Source organism: Hippoglossus hippoglossus, chromosome 2 (assembly GCF_009819705.1).
Source record: "Hippoglossus hippoglossus isolate fHipHip1 chromosome 2, fHipHip1.pri, whole genome shotgun sequence".
In the NCBI taxonomy this organism is placed as follows: domain Eukaryota; kingdom Metazoa; phylum Chordata; class Actinopteri; order Pleuronectiformes; family Pleuronectidae; genus Hippoglossus; species Hippoglossus hippoglossus.
Genome location: NC_047152.1, coordinates 2,185,289 through 2,211,958, shown reverse-complemented (window position 1 = coordinate 2,211,958; position 26,670 = coordinate 2,185,289). Strand labels below are relative to the sequence as shown.

The 26,670-nt window shown below is 40.5% G+C and overlaps 1 protein-coding gene across 1 annotated transcript in view; it reads right to left on the bottom strand.

Moving 5' to 3' along the window:
• Nucleotides 1–14,319: 14,319 nt before the first annotated feature.
• Nucleotides 14,320–26,670, bottom strand: part of nlgn4xa (neuroligin 4 X-linked a) — an 80,763-nt gene continuing 68,412 nt past the window's right edge. Inside the window, exons 4-6 of the mRNA XM_034612446.1 lie at nt 25,203–25,388; nt 21,538–22,327; nt 14,320–15,777 (exon numbers count right to left, since the gene is read on the bottom strand). Of these exons, the coding sequence (XP_034468337.1) occupies nt 14,883–15,777; nt 21,538–22,327; nt 25,203–25,388 (1,871 nt within the window). The 3' untranslated portion in view covers nt 14,320–14,882. The remainder of the gene's footprint in view (nt 15,778–21,537; nt 22,328–25,202; nt 25,389–26,670) is intronic.

Below are 26,670 nucleotides of genomic sequence, written 5' to 3'. Positions count from 1 at the left end.
GCTTTTCACCCTCTCTGAGCTGCATTCCCGTGTCTCTGTACATTGTCCAAAGCGTGCAGGATACTCAGTCCAAATCAAGAGTGCCTGAGATTCGAGAAGGAAGAGATGATCAATAAATTCCAAGTAAACTGAGCATACTGGTACTGCTACTCAAGACAGATATCCTAGATGACCTTGCTGCTTTTTTTGCAGTCAGAATAGAAACTTGAGAAAATACACAAATAGTAGAACTGCAGAGCATAACATGTCTGGACTACTGTTCAGCACCTGCTGCTGACTTAACAGAGTTAACTGTCATGCTACATTTACAACAATTTAACAATTAGAACTTACATTTTTTTCCCTTTATAACTCAAAATATTGCTTTTGTTGAGCCATTGATAATCTCAGTCAGATATGGGAAAACAAATACTCAGTGTCATATTGTGTGTCTATTTGGATGAGCTGTGGTCTTTAGAAATTTAATTTTCAATTTCAATTTCAATTGGCTCATCTGCTCATTTCAATTGTGTCGGTTGAATTTGTGTTCAGATATTCATGTGACTGATCTGCTGAAAGGAGTCGGCCATAATGTGGTGATGTTTGTGTTTTGTTGTTTTTGAGTGATTCCAGTGCAGACCATCTGGTCAACGACTCAGCCACCAGCAGGCACATCCACTAAGCTGTAAATCTATGTATATATGCTATTTTGTGAGACAGATTGGTGCATCTGTTCAGTGTTGTAAAATAATAACTTCCAAATGATATTAATTTACAATAAATTCTACACATACGGTCATTCAAAGTTGGCCCCTGTGCACGTTTCCATGGCACTTGTCGTCATGCTTGTCATGAAAACAAAATAAACAGGTGCAGGAAAATAGTTAGCTGATCTTCCACAAATCTGTCTCAACTCAAAGGAGTGAATGAACGAGAACTGAAAGGTTCCGGGAAAAAACTCAATGCAATAAATGCACACACTTGCATTCTAAAGCGTGCACTTATAGGTATGCGCGTGTGCCAACGGATGACTTGTGAAACTCATGCTTTCCCTGTTATCCTGTATTCTTTTGAAAGTTTAGAACTGGACTCTCTCACCCCATGGTTAGCTGGGAAGACGGTACGTGAAACTGCAGGAAAAATTCACTTATCAGTGGCGGACAAGTGTTTGGGTGGCAACTTGCTGTGAGGCTGCAGCTCTGAGCTTTTTTTTCCTCCACCTTCTTTTTAGTAATCGTCTGAATATCCAGGGCTTTGCATTTTACATTTATTTCATCAACATCGGTATTACAGACTCCTGCGCCTCCTCTAAGATTTTCAGTGCAAGTTGAATGCTCTGTATATAGAGCCTTTCTGGTCTTGATGACAACTCCAAGCGCGGTACAGTATTTCGACCTTCTGGTTGGAGGACGACCGCTCTACCCCCACAGCCGAGTTCTTTCCAACTCAATTCAACTTAGTTTTATTTGTATAGCACCCAATCACAACATACATTATCTCAAGGCAGTTAACATAAGGTCAAAACCTTACAGAGTTATACAGAAAGCCAATAGTTCCCACAATGAGGAAGCAGTTTGGTGAATATGGAGAGAAAAGCTCGAATTCTTGTTTTTATCAATGTTATTATTATTAGAATTATAATTCCAACATAATTCGCATGTCTTGGTGGATGCAACGTGACAAATTTCGGAATTCTATCTCAAAAGCAGACTTTTTAAAAATGCACGTCACCCATTGCAGTTGATGGAAATACATAACCTTTAAACATAATTTATCACTCAAGGAGCAATCAAACTTTGTGAAAATATATCACACACGTCTCTATACAGAATTGATAAAAAAAAATATCTTGATAACTGAATTTTGTATTTTTAGAACATAGGACAAGATGGAGGATGTCCCTTGTACGTTCTGCAGGACTAATTAATGTCTACCACCAGCGGATGTTAGGGACATATCATATGACAGGCTTAGGCACAGTATCAGGTCATACAGAAACCACTCCGACTTGGCAGTACTGAATGGGCAAATCTGAGCAGCCCTAATTAAATTCTAAAAGGGTTCGAACTTTAAATATCCCTTTGCTATTCACTGGTTGTTTCTGTGGGATTACGGCTGCTGCTAGACTTTGAAATTGGATTTGCAAAGTATTTACTTGCATATAACCAGAGGCAGCGTAACAGAGGCAGAAATCAAGTCAACTTATAGGATCAGTCTCACAGCCAACAGAAAAAAACACAACCAGCGTGGTTTCTCGTGTGGGAAGGATTTCTCTGTAGCATTTATTCAGAGCTGTGAGGAAACTGACAGAAAGAGTATCATTAATGGGGATTAGAAAATGTAGGCGAGCATTTGAATCAGTTTCCACATTATTACCTCCTGACCTTAAGGGATAGATGAAAAGCACCATTGCACTTTTCTCAATCAAAACGTCATGTCTTTTCTGAAGAACTGCACAATGCCCATGCATTATAGGCTTTTAGCATTGTCCTGCGCGATAACAAGTTGTACGAGTACGACTTCCAGACCCCTCCTCACCATCCCGCACTGCTGAGTAGGTTGTGGTGCACACGCAAGATAGTAACCACAGCAACAGAACAGGCCACAAAAGACAGCATGGACACCGCCAATTCACATAAACAACCAGTAGCAGATATATTGATTATCCTATTGGCTAAATAATCATTCATTAATTAACCCAACGTATTGTGCATGAGCAGGGATTGACACTCCCCCAGGCTCTGATTGGGGATTTATAAATGTTGGATTATTCAAGCTGTAGGTGGAGCCAAAGGAGACATCTTTTTTTCTGAGATTATAAACCTTGTGTATGTCAGATCAACAGACTATATAAAGATGGAATACATCATCTACGTCTAGGTAGGAACGCTGCCATCTTGCACACATGAGTGTGTGCACAGTAGCGATTTGGGGATGGAAGCACTGTCTTAAAGTCCGACTCATACACATTTCTGTTGTGGCCCATGTCACATCAGAGGAGATAGGGTAATGACATATACAGCCCCCCAACCACCAGGGAGCAATCAAGAGACTTTGGCTGGAATTTTGGGATGTTGTCATGTCCTCCATCTTTATATACAGTCTATAGTCAGGTCATAGTCACGGTTTTAGCAAACTTACAAACATAAAGTTATGTACATGTATCTTTGGTGGACAAACTGACACCTCAGTACAGTTCAGCACCTGAACCTCCAAAATGTTCATCCTGTTGAATCCAAAACTCTTCAACACAGTTTCAACACAATCCAAACATTATAGTCTTTATGCCAAAGGATTTAATGCAATGCAGTTTAATCAGTCTGCATTAGTTTTAGCTAGATGTCCCAAATAAACTAAAAGTGAGTATGTCAATATCCGGTCTAAAATCGCCCCGATAATCCATTAGTGTGCAGAAGTCTTTGCTTAAACGTGAAAAAGTACAAATCTCCCTCTATCCTTTGAGATATCCACTCTAAAAACCTGAGATATTGGAGTTAAACATGTGCTAATTAAAGGACTGGGTTTGATTAACATATAAAAGTAATTGTCAAACTAGTCTTGAATACTGCTGAATAGTAGATGTGGACGTGAGAGGCCAGATGTGCCCCACGCCGCTGCTTTTAAATCCCTGATGCATAATACACGCTGCTCTGTATACATTAACTGTGCTGCGGAGGTGGCGAGCTGGAAATCAATGCAATCGTTTCCAGTTGTCACCGCACAGCGTCTTCTTCCTGCCTGACAGATGGGCAACGCACTCCTCTGCTCTTTATGTAGCAATGATTAGATCCAGAGGCTTCCTGTGGCATCAGCACCTGCATGATGATGTAATCCACTTTATATCGGTTCACAAACAAGCAGGTGAAAAATGGTTTTGTCCTCTTTAAACGTGAATGTGGCCCACTTTGTCATTGTGGACGTGGAGTTGCATACGTGCATGTCCTATTTGTGCATGGTGCAAACTTGTCTTGTCTTGAGGGTTTATTTATTAATATCTATCAATGTAAAGCAGGAAATCAAATGCCGTCCCCAGCACCTATACCATATTTAGAATGTGGCTCTGACTGGGCCTAACAAATATAGATAGGTCTGACAAACTTGGATGTGTAAAGAATTATATCAAGTAAAAAACTATTGGGTCAGGAGTCGTTATTTTATCAATGTAGGTCGCTAACACGTTGCTTTAAATTACAACAATGTAGAGAAACCCTACTGTAACTAGTCCTGATCTGTTTCTAGTGCCAATCAATTGAATAGCATCAAGCTGCACCTGCTCTTTGTTTAGTTTTTTTGTTTAAAACTTTGTGATGGACATGTATTTTGCCATTGTTAAGTTAATGGTTAGTCACCAGGCACTGGTCACTGCTCATTTTTAGCTCAAGAATAAGCTAGCACTAATTCGCTGCAGCATAATTGCTGTAAAACAACCAATTTGGTGCAGCGCCCTCAGTAGATTTCCGCTGACAACACATGCCCATTAAAACATACATGATTTAAAGTGCAAGGAAAATGTTATGTAACAAATGCATACCTGGGAGAGGGATCCCTCACATGTGGCTCTCTCTGATGTTTCTGTTTGTTTCCCTGTTAAAAGAGTTTTTTGTAGTTTTTCCTCATCTTGTTGAGGATTAAGGACAGAGGATTTTTTTGTTTTTTTTTGTTGCTGTTGTTTGTTTATTTCAATTGTTTTTTCCAGTTAATAAAAGTTAAATTATAAGTAAAAGCTTCAAAGAGAGACGCATCGAATTGTTACGTTTTCATATTCGCAAAATTCACATCACTTTTATATTTAAGAACTATGAGGCAAACTGTGATCTTGGCTGCACAAATCAAATTTGATTTGACGTAATTTTAGTCCCGGCTGTGTGTGTGAACAGTTAAATATTCTATTCAAAACGTAGCATACAACTCCTCAATTATTTATGTAAAACATTCTATTATATATAAATGCAATTTTACAAACTAGAACCACTGTAACAGTTAAGATAATGGCTGTGTTTTCCCCCCCACTGGACCCTCATTATTCTAAATAAGGCCTTTTTGAACACACTGTATGGTCGCCCCCGTGCAAACAAGTTGCTTTATTCCCTTTCATCTTCTACTGCTGATGCTAATCCGCAGTGAAAAGAGCACGGTCTCATGACACAGATATGTGAATTAAGCAAATATTAATGCTCCCATGATGCCACAGTGCAGAGAAGAAGAGAAGCACAGCCGCAGAGGGGCAGAGCTGATGCACAGCTGATGCACAGCTAATATTCCTGTTGACTATGAAATAACCAATAGCGACTGTGCCCCCAGCGTGTAAATACTCTCTCACTGTAATAAACACTTGATGCAAAATGAAATAACAGCATCTGGCTGGGCAAAAGATAACAGGTTTACCTAACAACACTTTACCTCAGGTTTTACACATGAGACAAACTAGGCTGCAGTCACAGCTTGTGGGTTTACTGCAGCATTTTTTTTTATTCCGCTCACAACATTGCACAGTGTGGTAGTATACATGCAGTGTAATCAAATGCGTGTCATAAGAAATCACTTAAGTCAAATGTCAAAGTGTCAGACGGAGCAAGTGTCAGTAAATGGCAGTTCATTATCAGACGAGGAGTAGCCTCTGCATCCTAAAATCCAATTTATATATATAAAAAAAAAAACATTTTAGCTTGCCATGCCATGCTTCCCCCTTCACTTCATTTGTCTTTTTATCTTTTTAAATGATGTGCCTATAAAAGAACATTTTACCATCAAGGGAGAGGTGCAGAGTGTCTGCTCCAAAATTATTTTATTTAAAAACGTATAAAATATGAACAGCACTTGATGAATTGTATTTAAAAAAAAAAAAACAACCTATAAGAGCACTGGTTAATGACTCATCGACTATCAATACATGTGGCGGTGGCTCAGGAGGTAGAGCGGGTCATCTGCTGATCAGAATCAGGATTGATCCCTGGCTTCTACATATTAAAGTGTCCTTGAGCGTGCACTCTCATATATCTATATCTATATCTATATATATATAAACCCATTAGTTTCAACCCATGAATAGTTCAAACTTACAAGCTATGAATTAAACAAAAGTGTAATTTTCTGCTACTGACCTTTAATAACAGATGAAATGGTGTCTTAACTTCGCCAGTGAGATTACCCCCTTTTCCTACATTTAAATTAAAAAACAAGTTGTGCCTTTTAAACTTGATATATGCTCGAAGCTGGCCAAAAAAAAACATCTTCCTCAGAGGATCCTGTGTGTTTGCGCTGCAGCCCTATTGACAGGACCACGTCTGTGTCTGCTGTTAAGAGGCAGGGGGAGATGAGAGACCTCTGTAATCCAGCGCCATTAAAACAACCTGCAGGGGAGGAAGGCCATGATTCGATTTGTTAGTCTGAGACACAGACCTTTTACATTTTGTGAGTAACCCAATTTTGGCTGTGTCTGCCGGGGCCAGTGGAAACACTGCTCCCCGCACTGCTGCCAACCAGCCAGCCACCATAAATCATCTGTGCCATTTCATCTGGCAACCGAGCAGCAGGGCAAAATATCATCCGGCACTGACCTCCATGTCCTACATGTTATGCTTTCCATCAGAGGGGGGGGGACGCACTCTCTCTTCTTTTTTCCTACACTATCTCACATCATGATAAACATAGACCACCGCACTAAATTTAGCATGGATTAGGATATAGGTTATTACGGAACATGAATGACAGATAATGTTCCCCCCCCTATTTGATAAAACTGCTCTGGTACAAAAAGGAAAAGGTTCCGGAAAATGAAGTGTCTAAGGTGTAATTTTGAAATGACTCGGAAATAAAAACAAAATGCCAGTGCATTCAGAAGTGTGGATGCTTTTATAACGATGTAAATAACACTGTGAAAGGTTGTGTTTAACTCAAATATTAAAAGTAGCTTCTTATTTCAACGGAAAGAGCACTTCTCAGGGACAACATTTGTCAAACAAACTTTCAATGATAATGTAATGACTTAAAAAGTCTGTGGTCTGATCTGGCCTTGTATTAATCGATCGGTACTTTGTAAAATGAAGTGAATTAGAATGTGTTCCTCCCTTCTCTGGACGGGAAGAACACATGTGAGCATCCACTGCTGGAGTGCATGTTAAAAAATATTCAGGAGGAAGCTTCTAATAATAACAAAAGTTGCCGGCAGGAGTTCAAATCAGCATTGGCTGCATTAATTCCATGACTAACTGGATGAGAGGTCAAAATAAAATCAGCCTGTTGTCATATTTGTGTGCTGCCTGTGATTATTTATAATTAAAACCAGCATCACAGAGTAATGAAGGTTGTGCACCAGTGTTTTTTTGGAGTCTGAACTCAAACAGAGTGATACCTCATCTCGACAGCCATTTGCTTTGCTTTAAATGTCAGGAGTCACACCATCCTGATTAAACGCTCATTAATATCCTATCAATAATTTAGGCTTATGATCGAAATAGCTTTGAACCAGGACCTTCAGGATTTGCGTTCAAGGAGCTTGCGAAAAATAAGTTGAGCCAAATTTGAAAGGCTATAGCAGCTGCCAGATCCACTTTTGATCAATATTTAAGTATTTAAGTATTAGATCGGAGATACCAGGATGGGGCAAAATAAAATATTTGAACATCTACATTTTTTAATTTTGTAGATTTAAGTGCAGATTGCTATCTTGCAGTTTAGCAAAGACCTCGCAGGAGGGGTGTAATAACTACTGAGTCTGGTGTATCATAATTTCCAAAGCCTCACATCACTGGATCCTACATCTCCCATAATGAAACCAGGAGCATCATCAGCTCGACCCAGGTACATTTTTAAACTCCACATGGTCAGTCTGTAATTTTGCACATGAAAAGCCTTTCCTGTTCCACTAAAGACATGATAGCATTGTTTTGTAAACATGTATATATGCATTGCATTATAATGCATTATAATGTCCTAATGGATTCTTCACAGCATTTCACAGCAAACAAGATGGAGAAATAAAAAAAAAGTTGTAGCTTTTGCCAAATTCGAGAGAAAATGGTATACAGTAGCATCGTACATCAAACTCTTGCAGGTTGGGATCTTATGACTGCTGGAATATAACGTCATATGTTATGGCATAGTGGGTGTAATGGTAAAAGGTCTGTATTTGTATATAGCGCTATTCTAGTCTTGATCACCACTCAAAGCAATTTACAGTTTAGTTTTTGCCTTTCACCCATTCACACACACATTCGTACAGTGCATCTATGTGCAGCACTTTCTCTGAGAAGGGGCAATTTTGGGGTTCAGTATCAGGCACAAGGCAGGTTGAAGTTATGAAGCTACTCAATAATCATTAAAAAAGCAACAAAAAAAATAACAGTTAACTAACAGACGAGGTGACAAGATGGCCGACAGGTATCCATTACAGAAGTTAGATGAAACATGAGAAAACAGCGAAAGAGCCTGGGGGCGCATTTCAATGCACAATGAATCGCAGTGCAACTGGGAACGGATGAAACGAATTGGGTCAGAACAGAAAATCACAAAGACACACAAGGGTAGGAATCATGCTGCCTTTAAATGGAACTCGTGAGTTTGAGTCTGATGCTTCCACTAAGGTTCAAATCTGACATTATTCTGAAGGACTTTGTTAGCTGCCATATTTGTATTTGTTTTCTCTCCTTTTCTTCAACTATGACCTTGTACTTTATTTTCACCTGGTTCCCTTCCCCAAAAGTGCTTCACAATAACAACAGTGGAATTCTGAACTGACTCTAATGTCTGCCATGAGAAAAATACTTAGTGAAGTTGGATGCGATCCACTGTACAACAGTTTAGTAAACAAGATGGCAGTGCATCTGCTCGGCAGCCACAAAGTCACATTCAGCTGCATAATTACACTGCAACCCTCCTCCAACCAAAAGCAGCCTCTCTCATTCATCCCCGTCGTCTTTGCTCTCCCAGTTCACATTGTCGACTGTAAACATTTTAACTGAATGGCATCAGTTTGATGCTGTTTGATGAGACAATGGGGAAGCGAAGAGAAATGAGAACATTAGCGCGGGCCAGCTGCTTCCCCCAGATGCCCCCAGCTTACAGCATTAGTCCATCCGGGATAGCCTGGGTCCTGCTGGCCATTTCATTACACACAAATGAAGCCCATGCAATAAACCAGATCTAAGACAGAGTTAAGACAAGCAAATAAAAAGCACCCATATTTTTTACGATTGAAATTAGAATAGATGATTGGATGGAACTGGTTATCAGCCTGCATTGTAACAGAGGTCATATCATGAATCTTAATCTACAACTCTGTCTCCATAAAATATATTTGCACATGTTTAATTTTTGTATGTAAATACTGGTTGGTGGAAATGTAATGCTTGCCCAGAGTGTGGAACTGTCATCCTCAATAATCTATTATGTTTCCAATAAACTATATATACTATAACTATAGATTGCTGCTTGTCCAAGTTTCAGGACAAATAAATGTTTTCTCAAAAGGGAGGCAGTTTGTAAGCCTGTTGTGACAAAGAGAGATAAGATTAGGAACTCTTCTTAAAAGCGCCAATGGTAAAACTGACCTCCCCAAGTAAATAAAAAAAAAGCAAATGAGGAAAACAGATACGGCTCATACAATCTGCAGAGAGGGGAATCTAGGTGGCGTCAATAAAACATTAGTCATCACTCTTTTTGAAGCCACCCAGCAGAGTTTCAGGACTACACCTCATCTCACCACATCTTTCTGCGGTCTATAAACATCCTCCTTTCCCCCTCTCCCTCCTCCGTTCTCGTTTTCTGCACCAGAGCCAATAGCAAGCGATACCTGTTTGAAACGCTGGTCTTACCTATAATCCATCCACTCACCTCTCAGCAGCATGGACTCCATCTCGTTGTCCCTGTCAGATCTGTTCGGAAAAACAAACAAGACAATTGCAGCCAACGTTTTCCGCCGGCTCACGTCAGGGATACCAAGGATCAGATGTTGAAAGGCCCCTCTCTCCGCCATCCAAAAGCCTCCCAGCAAGCGAGTCTGGCTAGTCCTCACAGTTTGCTGTTGTCCATATCATCTATTGTCAACATACATGGCTAAAGTTCAGCCAAAGGGTCCACATCTCCCAGTACAGGGGAGAGTGACGCTCAGTATGTAAATCCTGCCCGATGCGTGCAGTAGGGGCCAAGAGCTCAGATTTACTTTGGAACCCTAGCATGTTGAATAAATGATAAACGTTTTTGAAAACCACCAATAGCCTTTAATGCAAACACACACACACACACACACACACACACACACACACACACAATCTTTCAATTCATGAATTTAGTCTGCCATTTTTAGACATGTTGTGGATGCGCATGTTGTGGCTGGTGATTTAGAATTACCTCTGAGTCACTCATTTGCACGGACAACAAGTAATGTCGAATATTCTCTTCATGCTGCAAATGGCGAGGACACTATTGAGGAGACTTGGATGTAAGTTTAGGACAGTAATATTTAAAATAAAAAGAGGTTGACACAGATATGTAGGGGGCATCACTGTGACCGCAACACTTACAGTATATACGTATCGACTCTGAATAATTTAGATTCAGCTGCTGAGGATCCAGCTACCCAGGGGAGGGTAATGCAATCAACTGCCTTTGCTGCTGAGGTATTCACCTGCATTTTAATTCATGTTTGGGAAACACTGTGGATGTGGGGGGGGGGGGGGGGGGGGGTTTGTGGGCTGCAGCTGCTCACAATGGGGTTTTGTATGTTTTTCATAGCACCTAGAAACAGCTCATCCCGCTTCCCAGTAGCCACACAAACGTATGCAGTGCCCATTCCAATTTGGCACACCTTGTCACCGTGGCAATCGATATGCCTTGGTAATGGCTGCCCTGGAGAGGGGTGCACTTTAATGGCAGTTCAAGGACTGGTTTGAGCGATGGAGCACTGTTGCTAGCTTAATTAACTTTCAGTTGAGTCTCCAGTATTCACATTTAACACTCCCCCCCAACATCACCAAAAGCATAAACAATATGCCAATTAAAAGGATGCCTGCACATTTGCACGGCTTTGTTTGTGCCCACGAAATGGATATTTTTCTCATCATCTATGAGGCTCATTGGTGGATTACTGTATATTATGGATCAAACTATCTTGCAAATGAAAGGACGTTTTTCACGTCCTCATGAAAATAATTTAAGACATCAGCCTTTACTTACGAGGGAGCTTCTGAAATGTCACAGAGGATTGTGTGGCGACATCCACTACGCCTCAGTAGCTGGAGATTACTATTAAAGATTTCAATTTTCCCCCTGTCACTTTAGTTTTAAGTCAAAAGCTAATTTGCTTGGCTTGTTGCAAAGGGGATCGATAGATTGACTAGTGAGGAGGGAGGTAGGGTGATGGTGGTGGTGATCTAAAGACAGTTTCACTGAATACAGCATGCTTAGCGACTGGATGCAAGTGTCAGGGGGAAATTCAGCTTAGCTGGCAGAGACCAAACAGTTTGCAGATGCAATTCAATGTTTCAAACGTTTCAAGTGCTAGATTGCTGGAATTGATTGAGTCAAACTCAATGGGCACCATGCAGCTGGATCGTTCAATCAACATTCTTTACAAATTAGCATAGGAGAGCTGTAATACAAACAGTCAACCTGCACAATATAGTTGTAGTTATGCAGTATACTATAATTTCTAATATATATAACTCATGGTCCACACAAAGAATGAAGGGAAATGGACTACCCGCATAATAATGGCTCTAACTGCTCATCTAATAACAATGCATCCTGGCAGGGTTACATACAGACCACTGTGTGCTTTTGATTCATACGTGAAATAATGCAGAGCATCCAAGCTTTTTAATGTCAAATGTCATTTGATTCACCTGCATTAGCATAGATGTTCTCAACAATGTTATTACAATGACATCCCCAGTCTGTTTAAATCGACGGCTACTGATGACGTAACGGCTTCTTGAAGGGCTGTCCCAATTAGTAGGGGAAGATTTTAACCACTACCCCGTGTGACTCTGTTTCAAGGGGCAAGATAACCCTCGAAAACAAGGGGTAGGGGCAGGGGTAGGGAGAAGGGGTGAATGGGATTGGGCCTAAGTGTCTGCTTTCAGTTTTCTCTAACCAAATTGCAAATTGGCAATTCAGTTTGCAAATTGCTTCTTAAAGCAAGCAAACACAACAACGCAACTTCACAGGTGACTGCCATATTCTTGTATTTGTATTCTTCTATCATTTTGTTTGTTTGTTTGATGCATTATTGGACGCGGGAGGATAAGCTGGAGTCGGACCTAGCACTCAGTTCTCAATATAGCTATTTCAAAGAAAGGCCATAATTATGCCATCTTAGCTGCTGGCTTTCATTGAAAAACATCCGTGCATGAGTAGTTTTAGTTTCATTTTAAGGGCTTCACCATAATCAAAAGAAAAACAAAATTGATGCTTTCTGTATTAATACTCTTTATACTAGAATCCGAACTGAATTAATTACATACACTTCAATATATTCGTACAATTCAAGGAGTCAATCTATAGAATGGTTCATAATATAAAGATTCAACTGGACAACAAGTTGAAATTCTACTTCTTTAAAGTATTTAATAAATGTCAATTTTGAAATAATAGCGTGGTCCTAAATAAAAATGGTCAGCACAAACGAATTAAGGCCAGGTCAACAAACACTCACATCATCTGTACTATTGTGCTTTCCATGGAAATCTCTGCATAATATTTTGCTGTAATAAGTGTGTCCTTAAGAGTAGTGTGAGATGATAATGTGTGAGGAAAGTGTAATACTCAAAGTAGGCATACATGGGACTGCCTTAAGGAGAGCCCCTAAAGTAAGTCACATTTAACCCAGAGCGGCTCCCATTATGGACTTTAAATTTGGGTCTGTGACAATAAACATATGAACTGATGTTTATTATGATTTACAAGCGTGATTTTGTGTTTAAAACCTGATAAAAAAACTCTACACAAGGAACTCAAGTTATCTGTAATGTCATGTTTAATCTAATTTGTGCAGGGTTTTTCCAGCTTTACAAAAGGTGGTGTGCAACTCCATTCGGGTCCCTTCTAACATTAAGCTTGTGAACATTTTTGATTTTTGATTTTGACTTCAATTTAGACTGGTGCACCTCCTATTTTCCATAGTTTATAACTTACCAGTTTGCTAGTTGTTGTGCAACCAAAGAGGGGGACAGCAACTAAATCCAACCAAAGAGGGGGATGCCCACTGCGCTGCCGGAGGGTATAATGTGTGAGGAAAAGTTGAATTTCATAGAGGTGAGATTAAAATCATTCAATCAATTTCTAGTATTATTAAACTGACATCCCAAACCATCATTCAAACATACCACACACTGTACAATCACGCAACCAAATCCAATTAAGCATTCTATGTATATTCTGTTTTTAGAAAATACTGTGATATTTTATTAAAAATGTTGCAGAAAAAGTTCATACAGGTGTCCAGCCAGAAATATCTCTATTATCACTTAAGGCAAAACTGCAAACAATTATAAGACAAACCAAGGATTTTAAAACTCTATATTAAAACCCTTGTTATCTTGACTGGTTTAGGGATCAAATGTCAAGAATATATCTTTTATAGAATTTACAAATGTAGCTTAAAACCTTCTGGATGTACTTCCATTTTTTTAATATTAGGATGCAAAACAGAAAGAGAGTTAATGGTTACTTTGTTATAATTTTATAATAATATCATTACTATTTACACATTCACTTGCTTTTGCCCAAAATATCACAAGCCTGGCACAATACTTTACATATTGCTAGCATATGACAATTTCAAATATCTAACATACACTTCTTTACAAACATATCCAACTAATAGTGATACAAAAGAAAATCACTGCCTTTTTTTATTTCTAAATAATACATTGCTGGTCACACTGTAAGCTCAGGCAGTGCCGAGATTGCAAGACAGAAAAAGCCCACAACGAAAAGTACGGCAAGCATAACAGAATGGGAGCAGGTGATGAGATCCAGTCAGTCCTCACTTTCAGACAGGAGACGTGTCTGAGAATATAGAGTAAAGCTCTTCCTGGACATGCAATGTCTCGAGAGTGAACACAACGCAACGCACAAAACAGCACTGTATGCGATGACCTGCAGACGCCCCAAAGTGCAACTCTTTAAGGATGGGATTGTGTTCGCATTTTGGTCATTGTGTGAAAAAATAATAAAACACAGGTTGTTATTGGGAAAAAAGAATGAAGGATGTTCTAATATATTTACAAGCACCTCAACAGAAACAGCAAGCTGGAAAAAAAATATATAAAAAATAAGGAAACAGCCAAAATGAAAACAACAGAAGCTCTTCGAATATAATTTTTTTTCTTTTTTTTTTTTTTTAAATCCATAAATTTCCACACACAACTATATACCTTTTTTTTCTCCTTTTTCTCCTTTTTTAACAAAGTTTTCATAAATACATTTCAGGCTGGGGTGTAGAATTGTGTGCCTAAGTCAGGTGTCTGATGCATGACGGATCATATTTTCGTGATGTTCCGGATGTTCAATTGTTGCTTCTCAACAACTTTTGCCACTGTCTTCTTATTGTGTTGATATGGCACAAAAAGTCTCTTCTCTGTCACACGGAATCTGTTCATCTTGTATTATAAGAATATTAACAGTCATCCCCTGGTTGCCTTTTGTTTTGGTAAAACTCCTCAATATCCTTCCATGAAACTTAGCTCCAAATAGAGTTATTACTATAGTAACATTCACATTGAATATTTTCATGAGTCCATGATCAATTTATACTATTTATACTTTTCAAGAAGGCATGGTAGCAAAACAGCATCTGCTGAGACTTTGTAGTCTGTGCTTCACACAGTCAGTCACTAATGTTTGCCTTGTGTGGTAAGTTGCTTGTCCAGAGGGAAGCCACCGCTATTCCTGTCCCAGCAGAGCTATACCCGTGTGGTGGAGTGGCCGTGGGGTAAGTTGGTACTGTTCTGGCTGCCTCCAAAAGTATTGAAGTTGTGCAGAGGCTGCATGCCAGCCAGTGAGTTTGGGATCATGGTGATGGTGCTCGGTGTCATCAGCGGTATGTCGTCGGGTGACCTGCGCAGGGTGAGGGTGTAGTCGGGCGGGCAGGTGAGGCGCAGCGCGTCGTGGGCCTGCAGCGATTCGCACTCGTGGTGGTGCTCCAGCTCCAGCTGCTGCTGCTTCATCTGCAGTGACATCAGCTCCTCGCTCTGCAGGTGGGCCACGTCGTTGGCGGTGGATGGGGTATTGGTGGGTGCAGAGTTGCGCTGCGGGGTGGGAACGCGTCGGTTGGAATCGTGCCGCCGTTTGTCTTTCTTGTAGTACAGCGCAGCAAAGGCAAGGATGTTAAGAAAGAGCAGCGAGGCTCCAACTGCGATGGTGACACTGAGTTCCGTGGAGTAGTCCCTCTTGGTCTCGATCACCACAGTGGACTCGTCGGTCAGGTCGCCACTCTTGCGCTGGTCGGTGGTTTGTTTTGTGTTCGCAGGCGGCACCCCTGGGTGACGGGTGGTGGATGGCCAGTTAATTTTGTTCGGGAACCGCTTGGTGTAAGGATAGGGGGTGGTGTCCTGTGGGGGTATCTTGGTGGTGGTGGATACATACTGAAAAAATTCGTTGATGTTGTGGAGATGCGGTACTAGCTCCAACCAGAATGCAACCTTGGTAGCTCGATAGTGGTCTCGGACTCGAGGTTTGAGGCCGATGTGGAGGTAGAGCTGGTCTTTGGGGTTGTACTTGGTCCAGGCTACTTCCTCGAACCGGTTGGGCTTTGTATGGATGAACTTTGTATCCTGGGGAACTGGTTGGTTTGGATCCCTGAAAGAGGAAAACACAACAGAGAAGAGATGAAATACAAGTACCAAATACTTATATGTACCTATATTATACAGTTTTGGACAGAAAGCTGGATAATGAATACATGTCATCCCAAAATAATAAAGAGGATACTAAATATAACATGTTCCTTCATTACCATTTAAAACATAATGACCACTTTAATAACAGGCATTTATTGTAAAACTAGAACATCCTTCAGAAGATGTTAAAGCAGCCCGATGATACAAGTCAGCAATATAACTGTCCATTAGATTCACTTAGCAGTAATTTGTAACATTTACAGATGAGTCATTACTCAATAAAGTCATAGCCTTCTTCAATTTTTCTTCTCCCTCACATTAAATCTAATGGATTTTTGAGGTGAATAAAAATTTGAATGCAGAAGCGAACAACATTTTCAGAGTATGCTACAAACCAATGACAGATCCAGGTATTCTGTCCATTTTCTTAATTTTCTGTTTTATACTACATGCCTTTTATTTTTTACAGCTGCCTTTCTCGTCTTTGTGACAGTGATTCCATTTCGTTTGATGGGGTGAGGGGGAGAAAAGGCGAGACAACAACCGTGGAGATGACACACTGGGGCGTTTGTGTGTCTGTAAATGCATGTGTGAATGGGGGATTGTGTATTTAAATACTCAACAGGGAGGACTCATCTTGAGTCCCGCATCGCATTTGGAGGGACACACAGAAACACTGATGAACGATTACGTGTACGAGAGGCAAACAATCAGTGAGGGCACATTTGTGTGTTCACATGTGTTACTAAAATGGCTCTTTGTGGTTTTGGATAGATGAGTGTGGACATGGGCACTTGTCCAAGTAGTGGTGTAGTATACAGCATATATATGGCATAGAGTATAACCACTTCGTATCTGTAGCTCAGGGAGTGATTAGTCCCATGGCATTTAAAAGTCCAAATAAATGTAATACAAATACGTAACTATATAGGTACGTATATAGGAAAACTTATACTGCTAATGTACATCCGTGTCATACTGTAACTGACACATACCCGAAAAATGGTGTCTGCAATTTATGCTGCAGGCAGATCACCTCAACAGACTGAAAATAACAAAATCAGGCATCTTGCAAATATCATGTCAAATAGTACAGCTCAAATCAAACCCTAGACTCAAGATGTCCCACCATATGGCAAACAATCGCAAGATGGCAGATGGTAGCAGCTGCAAACAGGTTACATCAGTAAAGACACGGCCCCGATGTACCGTTTGAAAAGAGCATTGAGTAATGTGTTAGATAGTTGAGAAATATGTAGTTGTCTGGATATGCAATAGCCTCTTTAATGAGTAAATTGGATTTTGATCATATTGCACAGCCCTGGATATGAGATATGTTGAGTTGAGGAGAACATTCAGGGACTCCTTCCATTTATCTCACTGAACACTGAAATGTTACAGTTAAAACGTTGTTATAGTTGTAATATTTGGTTTGATATTAGTCTGTTCTAAAAGATTTAAAAAGCAGCAATAGCATATCTTGTTAAAGCCCAAAATATTGTTGGAAATGACCCGTCTGCTCAGGGCTGATCTATATTCCTGTGTTCATGTGACTACATGTGTCAGATGGCTATTATAACCAGCCCATAAAGACCCAATCACAAGCCCACATTTATGGTTACTGCACAGAGGACGTTTCATAGCATTATTTGACCAAATGCTATCAGGAATGTTTTCAAGGGCAACACAGAGGAGCAAACTCAGGGATGAGAGAAGTCCCTGTTGTTTGCTCTTCCACCACTTCTGAAGCTTTGGTTCAGTTGATGTGATTCAACACAGATAAGTTGGCCTCCCGTTCCTTGAATACTTTCATATGATGGAAATGTTCTGTGGGGAACAAAATGCCTTCATTTTGCCCCATCCTCAAGTATTTTCTGGAGGAATGAAGCATTGAAGCACACACGTATTGTGTCCATAAGTAGATAAAGTAGCTTTAACAGTTTAGGAGTCATTGAATTAACTTTCAGCAAGTAAAAAGAAATAGAAGCTTTTGAGAATGTGTTTCAAGATCAACACACTGAGGTTTAGTGTTTCTTTAAACAGCCTAATGCTGAAAAAGAAAAGAAAAAAGAAAAACAACAGAAAAAACAAATATCGCCGCGTGGAAAACGTGGTAACACATGCCGACGACACCGACGAGGATGTCAAGAGAGTTTGTGGTGACAAGAGCTGATCATACGAACTTGGCAGCGGAGTTAATACGTCATCTCCTGCTTCTGCCTGCAGCTTCACCTCTCGCCTGTCATGTCTGAAAACGGCTTAAATCATAGCCTACCTTGAAAAGTGTTAAAGTGAGACTATGTGAGATGACTACACCTTCTTACGGCACATGCAATTCACTCTTTTTGGTCATTGTGGCATACTGTCAGTGCTCTGCTCACTCTTTGGCAGCCTTGCCTTTAGCTATGCTGAAACTTGCTACTAGTGCTGTTACTGTTCGTATAGCATTTCTTCAGCCCCGCATCCACCAACGCATCCACCCGTAAACCTCGAGTCTTCCTTTCCCTCCAGAGTCATACCCGAGTGAGCTCAGTGTTTCCATGCGGGGAGTGATTCAGTCAGAGCCACTGAACTGACTCCATAAATGTCAGTCCGGACAACGACATTTATCTATAGTTTGCTAAAAATGTGAGAGCTTCTCCTCAGCTTTCCAGTCCCTTATCCCAAGGCATTGCCAGGCCTCCCAAGGCATTGCCAGACCTCCAACCACTTCAATGTGCCTCTTACCAGTTGGACTCAGCCATAAAGCATTGTCAGTCCTCCAACTGGTGGCTGCATATGGAATTGTACACACGGCACTGCTGACATGTGGAGGGGTTTCACTTAACTCCTGTTATCTCAGTTCGAGCATATGCTGGAGCAATATGCCACTCCTTTGCAGCTGATTTGCTGAGAAAAAAAGGAAAATAAATAAACCAAAGAAATGCTTGAGGCCTCACATGCTAATTGAACTGAATACTACATGCTTTGCTTGCATATGTTCCCATCATGCCTCCAATCTGTTGATACAAACATTAACTCCTGCTATCGGTTCTAATTCTGTGCTCCTCAATCTGACAGCGGGATGAAAACAGAAATATCACAGTTACAATACCTGTCACCAGAGCGGTGGAACAGATGCTTTTGGATATGTATAATGTGTTATCTTGTACCCTCTGACACCAGATAAGTTATTACATTGGATATGTGTATATTTAAATGTGTAGGCTAAATATTAATCATATATTAACCTTTAAATGAACAACAATTTTTCAAATTTCTACTACTCCATATCGTTGCAGTAAATTAATTCCATCATTCAGTATTCTATATATATTCCTGAATTAACTTATTTTTGATCATCACAAATCCTTTTTTTTTTTCTGACTTTATTCTGATGTTTTTATTTCTGAACATTTTTGTATTATTACCCTTCCAATGTTAAGCATGGGTTAAAAGTGTTTTATTTGATCATTTATTAAATATCCTGTTTTCAAATGCAACAAATGATTATTTTTTGTTTTTGTCTCTCACTTTATATTCATGGTCAACACAAGGCACAGGTGGAAAAGTGTAACACAATATGTAAAGAAACAATTATTCCTACCTCTCCTCAGTTTGCATTGTCTGCCTCCCACCAACCAACCCTTCCCCATGCAGCTACTATATACTCAGAGATCTATCGTAATGTTATGGGTGGAGCCAGCAACATTCCTGCCTAAAAATAATTAGACGATAATGCTAATTTGCTCCAACGGCCGTGATGCTATCCGCGTTAATAGTCAAGAGTATTTAGTAGGAAGACAGTTAATTCTCATGTATAATAAAGCGCTAATTTTCTCTAGGAGCTTTGATCAGAAAATAATATTTATCTTGGCATAGTGTAATTGCGGAGAGCTAGTCCCTCTCTCACAGTGTATGTGGTAGTTTCCACTGACAGGCTACCATCCTTTTTTAGCAGCTGAATTTGAAAGGAACTTCTGATGTATTTGAAATGTTTTCCCTTCGTAACACATTCAGTGCAGGCAAGCTCTCAAACTGAGCATGGCTGCATTTGCAAATCTGACGAAACTAGGTCTTGTGTGTATAATTTATTCTTACAGAAGAAACATTTGATATATCTTGTGAATATTGAGGTTGGGTTACACCATTTGAACGTCTGGGTTAAGGATATGTAGATCTCGACATGGATTGCTAGTCGCACTACCCAGGTGTCCCAGTTAGAGTTGTCCGCAGACAGTGTTCCCAGTGTACCAGGCCCTTGCACTTAAACAGTCAGTGTTTGAGTCCACAAAACACTTTTGGAGTTTCAGGGGTAAATTGTGTAGCAGCCGAATCAAATACAAAAGTCAATAGTGAGTCCTTCTTCAGACATATTTGCTCAAATTGTATCAATCAAACACATCAGTTTAACATCAATATATCAGTCTTTACAACCTAGTTTCTGTGGCACAAACCCATACTTCCACACAAAAACCACACTCATCCACCCTGTGCCCAACTATCCATTTCCTTTGTACCCCATCAGGAAAAAGTTTCAAGACATCAATATGTCGTGATTCACTGCGAGGGACTTTGCAAAGAGTGGGGGAGAGTTGAAAAATGGCAACACTTCCAGTGATTCATTTGCCGTCAGTTGCTGCTTTATTGGAAACAAACTGGAAAAAAAGAGCAGCGAGGAAAAATGGAGTCCTCCCAAAATGTCTACAAGTCAGCCGATCGCCGTGAAACAGAGAGCAGCCTACAAGCTATGAAGCTGATCAAGATTTGATGCATACACCTTTAAGTGAATTTATGAGTATCCCAAGGTATGTGAAACAAAAACATGATCCACATTTACAGCTCCTCGCATCAAATCCAGCACCTCCACAGCATCAGGGGAGGACTTGATGTGTTTTATTAACCGCCATTTGATATCTTTGACTTGTGTGCTAGTCATTAAAACACTAATCATAACCAAATATGTGTGGATACCCCACCTCAGATCTGTCTTGGGAGATTCAAGTACTCTCCTCTGGGGACTTTACAAGTCATCTTTCATTCCACATAAATGATGGTGTATAATACAATAGCTCCTAGGATATCATGTTTAAGCTGTACATGTAGATCACCTGTCACACATACTTAACAGTGATCTCTCTCTCTCTCTCTCTCTCCATCAGGACACATGTGAACACAGCCAGAAACATGGAAGGTGCAACGAGGATTACGTTTTAATTCTCATGCTAATTTAATGTGTTTCGATTTAAATGGTTTGTTTTTCCCTCTTTCCCTTGAAAAACAATGATAATTGTTTCTTGTTTTATCCATAGCTTTGTTTATTGGGGTATTTATTTCTGGTCTTCTGTAATCAGTGTTGGTTGGATTGAAAGGGAGCAAGGATTGGGATTCCCATGAATAAATTGAGCCACTGAACCTTTCATACATACTTAACTACTTTTGTGAGTTAGCACATGTCAAAACATAATCATCAGGAGACAAGTTCTGATTATATTAACAGTGCTTCTAAAAAGATTGTGGATTTGTATTGTTAATGGCAGATGTAGAGTTGTAAAGATTCCGGCTGTATGTGTTTGAGTCGGTGTGTTCGCTGGTGACCTAAGGAAGAGCGAGGTGAACGTTTAGATGCAAAATCAATGCTAATGGTTGTGTGTCTCTGAGTGAACCGATTCTCAGACAACCGTAGTGCATCCTGGACAAAAATGCAAGAAAGGAAAGGACAAAGGAAAGGAGCACTCACCCTGTTTTAGCGAAGTTTGTCCAGTAGGTCATGACAACAGCGCTCAGCATCACGTCGTTCTTGGAGAAGTTGCAGTTGAAGAGATCCGTGGGACCAATCATAGGAATCCCAAACACGTATGGTACCTCGTCCCCGTGGGCGGAGTCGGCCCAGCTGGGCTTCATGTCGCTTTGACAGTGGTGGTAGAAAGCGTAGAAATAGGTGGGTGATCCGTACTGGGCATGGAGGTCAGCGGTGGCCACTGCTGGCGCCACCCACTGGTGATCAGTGAACAGAGCCACCAGGGTCTTACGTCGAGTTTCCGGGTTCTCCTTGTCCGCCCAGTCTGTGTACATGAATTTGATCGTCTCCCGCAGAGTGTCCTTCCCCTCCGGGTATCCATAGAGATGGTCCACAAAGTCCGACACAGCAAAGTCAAAATCGTTGGCAGACACCCCGTCCTCACTGTCCACAATGCCATCGACAAACTTAAACCCCTCCCCTTGATTGACCCCCAGCATTATGTCATAGTTAAGGAACTCCCCTTGCTCCATTAGGATCTGGGGGTCATCCGGGATCACATCGCCATCAATCACAGGCCCGAAGGCGATGTGGTACTTTGCGGGTGTGATGTACTGCTCAATCAGCTCCTTGTAGTTCTTGTTCTGCAAACACTCCACCAGGTCTATGGTGTCCAGCATGTTGCAGCCCACCTTCTCAGCCAGGGCTCGTGTGTACTTGGCAGGCTGGTAGTTGACTGCCCAGCTGGACAGTGCCGTGCCACTCTGGATGATGGCTTTCTGGAACAGATCTGAGAGGGGAGCGGGTATTAGTGGAAGGCTCATACACACAATGCTGGCAGCACAGACTCAATGCTTCATGTGAGGTAAAAAGCAGAAAACATTGCATTGGGTAAAAGCATGGCAATTGGCATTTTTCGAAACAGGTTTAGCTCTGAAGAGGTAACAGAAAGACCGCACACAAACGTTTTAGGTCTTAACAACTAGTTCATGTACGGCAGCTGTCATGTTGACGTGTGTGTGTCTGCTTGTGACAGAATAGTAACAATACTGCTTTGCGCAACCATAGTTTGACATGGAATGATTTAGGTTGGATGTATGAAGACAAGTCGGCAGTCAGTTAATGAAAATGACAAACGCACAACCTTGAAACCAAGTTATATAAATTTCTCCCTTTTGGCTACTGAAAAAAAATGTAATTTCAGCATAACTTTGACTCTCTAGACCTCTCAGTTGAGATATTTCAATTTGCAAAGTAAGATCACAATACATAATGCCCCGCTTAAGTGGAAATGTTGCGGAGACATTCATATACCAACATTCCTCACCGCTTCACCTGCGTGTAGCTGCACAAGCCCAGTCCAACTCAAAATTCTCTTGCTCTCTCTCTCCTTTCATAGCAGCATAAATGTATTTCTCGGCAAATGAAAGGGTGACTCAGAATACAGACGTTACATATGTGTGTCCTTAATGAACCAAATATATTTCCTATTTATCTAGCAACAGCACCTCCAGGCAGTTTCCACATCCCTGAATAGGTAGCGCAGCTTCACGGACTGCCAATAAGCAAGTAGGCTACAGTACACGAGAAACACTGGAGTTATGTGTGTTCTTTTTGTTTCAGAGATTGCTATTTATACTCATGCAAACACGTTGTGACTCAATCAGGCCGACTTGAAAAGTATGTTTTGAGCATAATGAAGACATTTCCCACAAGGCTTTGTAAGCTGCGTACAAGGTTTCACTGCTGCCGCCGTTAGTCTAGTCGAGTATCAGTTAAACCTCAAGTCAGATGTCAACAACAAAACTGTACGTACTGAGTGACTGAGAACCTTTTATGACCTTAGTAGGCTTTTTGCTGAATGCCTTGATGGTACCGTCTCCAGAGCAGCTTCCCAACAGAGCTCCAGGTTACAGGAGCAAATGCTTAAGGGAGCAGTAACCTTCACAGTGATGTATTGTACATTACCAAAGATGCCTGGCAATGCACAGCGCTGTTGACTCTCAGTCATTATGGCCGCCCATCAGGACATTATATTAATGTATAGTAAGCCATTCCTATTCCCTCTAGTACAACACGGAGAAAGATGAAACCGTTCAAATAACTGCAAATACAAGGCCGAGAGGAAAATGGGAAATCTCCCTCACACTTGTTGGCCTCTAAGGCAAACCCAAAGAACTTCTAGCAGCAATATAACAAGGTTGATTTTGTGGGAAGGTGCATTTTTCTCAAAGATTGTATTCGTCCCTCACGGAGAGAAAAAGGGACTGGGGACTGCAGCCGCATTTTTGAAATTCAATCTTCCAAATGCTCCTCTCTTTCTGACAGACGGGTCAGGCGATTTTCTTCAATTTGAGGTCGCACAGAGCTATTCATTAGCGAGTTTCCATGGGAGTCAGAAAATTCTACAATAGTCTTGGCTCCTCTATTTATATTCTCCATTAATAATACATATAAATACAAATGCACTATGATAATGCAGAGTCTGTTCCCATTCATTCCTTCTCCTTCAATGCAGATGTTTGGAGACGGAGGCATGGACACACACTTGAATGAACCATTGGTTGGACACTTCGCATGTGGTGATAGAAAATAATGTCATGAGTAATCTGATAGAAAGTAACAGAGCACGGTATTTGATTTACTGCCTGTGTGTTTTTATTTCAACCAAATAAAATAAATGTATATTGTTAGCGAATCTGAGATGCTACATTGTTAACTTTACCCCATGTTAATCAGACCAGCTCTTCCCAAACCAAAGTTTCGGACTTCCCAAGTTTTGGAAAATATAGATGTGAACATTTCTATAATTATTCTCATTTATTTTGCATAACCCTCTGCGCTTTTTTTTTAGTTCAAACTAGTCATAACATACAGTAAGTGGTTACTAAGCCAGAATTCACAGATAACTAAAGGAAAGTGTCTTGGACCACACAACATAGCTTTTATGTTTGTGAATTTATTGAGATCAGATTTTACTACACTGATTTTACCAAGGTCGTGAGGTCATTTATATTAAAGGGGGAAATTAGAGGGAATATATTTGTTGTGTCTCAGTAGAAATGCCTTCCTAATGTTGGAACTAATAGTAAGGTCAATATAATCTACTTTAGACTATGAAAATCAAAGGTCAGAGATTAGCCAAAATCTATAAAATGTATGACCATGTTCACGATAAGGCATGGCTGATAAAACCTCTTTCTCTAGAGCTGCAGGATCCAACAGCAAAAAAAGTTATTATTATTATTATTATTAAGTGCCTTGAGATAATGTATGTTATTACTTGGTACTATATAAATAAAAAAAAATGAATTGCACCGAAGAGGAAAGCAATTGATTCTGCTTCCATGTATGTTTGTGCACAAACTTCGAATGGCTGAATGTGTGAATCACACTCGACTTCACTCTGCCATCGCTTTAAACTGGATCTTGAGATCAAAAATACTCTGTGTCACTCGAGTTTAAATGTTGCTCATCACACCTCCCTCGAATCAAACAACACTAACATCCCAGAGCTCCCTTTGAAAACGTGTTCCTGGTGTAACACCCGCACCGTATCAAAGCACGGGAGTAGATACAGCAAACTCTGCAAAAATAATGAAAGGGGTCTCTTGCTTGTGAGCAAATCGGTGTTCCTCTGCGTGCCTGTGAGCGAGTAGACGTACCTTCTGAGTAATGGGAGAGGGTGAGCAGGCTGACGCACGACGCCCCAGCGCCGGAGCCAAAGATGGTCACTCTCTTTGGGTCTCCTTTGAAGGCCTGGATGTTTTCCTTGATCCACCGGAGAGCCTGAATTTGATCCAGCAGGCCGTAGTTGCCCTTGGCTGCCTGGTCGCCTGTGCTTAGAAAACCTGGATTGATGGAAACAAACAGAGGCAATAAGTGATCTCAACTTTACTTCAGAAAGGGTTTTGGGATTGATTTGATGTAAACCTGAGAGATCACCCCCATTGAGTAAAGTGGAGAGGCCATTTCCCGACTATCCTCCAGCTATTCTCTTACCTTTCCTGAGGCCTAAACTGTCCCTAATCATTACCGTTCAAGAGATGAATTGGTGAAATTAAGAGAGGATCATGGCACTCAATCTATCTGGCTGGTCTTCACTATTTTATAACGATATAAAAAAAAATGTTTTAATAGATTCCAAGGGTATATAACGGATCTATTATTACATCCGAGCTGTCCTTAGCTACTTTAAACTGCCATTTTACGGAGCTTTTTTCAGTTAGGTGACAGCCTTTTATGTAGCCAGTTGTTTGAAGTGTGGAACTTTACTTCAGTATTTAGTTGGATAGCAGAGCCTCCAAACACCAGATGAACAAACTCACGTTGATTCTGTTGCACATTTGCATATCATGTCAGCAGAATATTACAAGAACCCTAATAACTAATTATGGGAACGTGACCTGGGCCAACAAAGCAGCGTAAATTGGACGGATGGATTAATCTATTTGAAATTAAACATTTTCTGTTCTTAACTTCCCAATTCTGAGCTGATCTTCCCGGTGGTGTGCCTGCAGAAACTCTGTCTCCTCATTAGTGTGCAATTTCAATAAGGTGCAATACTTTTAAGGCCTTAAGGGCCTGAATTCAGTCTTTTCTAAGACTTCTCAGAAACCGACATATAATATGTTGTGGCTGTATTTCACTGGTTTTAATGACTGGTCTGTCTGGTCTGTGTTTTGTCTCTGTCAAGAAAAAAGAAACGTTGGGTTCCCTCTCCCGTTTCACAGACTGACAGACTTACAGAGACAATTAAATCAAAACTACAAGGTCATATAAGATATTTTATTTAATGGTATCTTATACGTACTTATATTGATTCCATCGACCTGACATATAATGGAATGAGCCAAATGGATGAAATTGGCACATGCTGAAATTATCTTAATGGAGACTGAACGTGAAATCTCCAGTGGACATTGCATCTTACTTCTGAATTGACAACAACGGTTGATTGTTATGGTGTGTATGTAATTCCCCTGTTACACACACACAGATATAAACAGTAGTATGAATTAAACCCATTTTTTAACCAAATACCAAGTTAATGAGGTACAAAGAGTTGAAAACCTAAACAACACGCGGTAAAACATCTGAGAAATGACTTTGACATGCGGAAGTACAATGGCA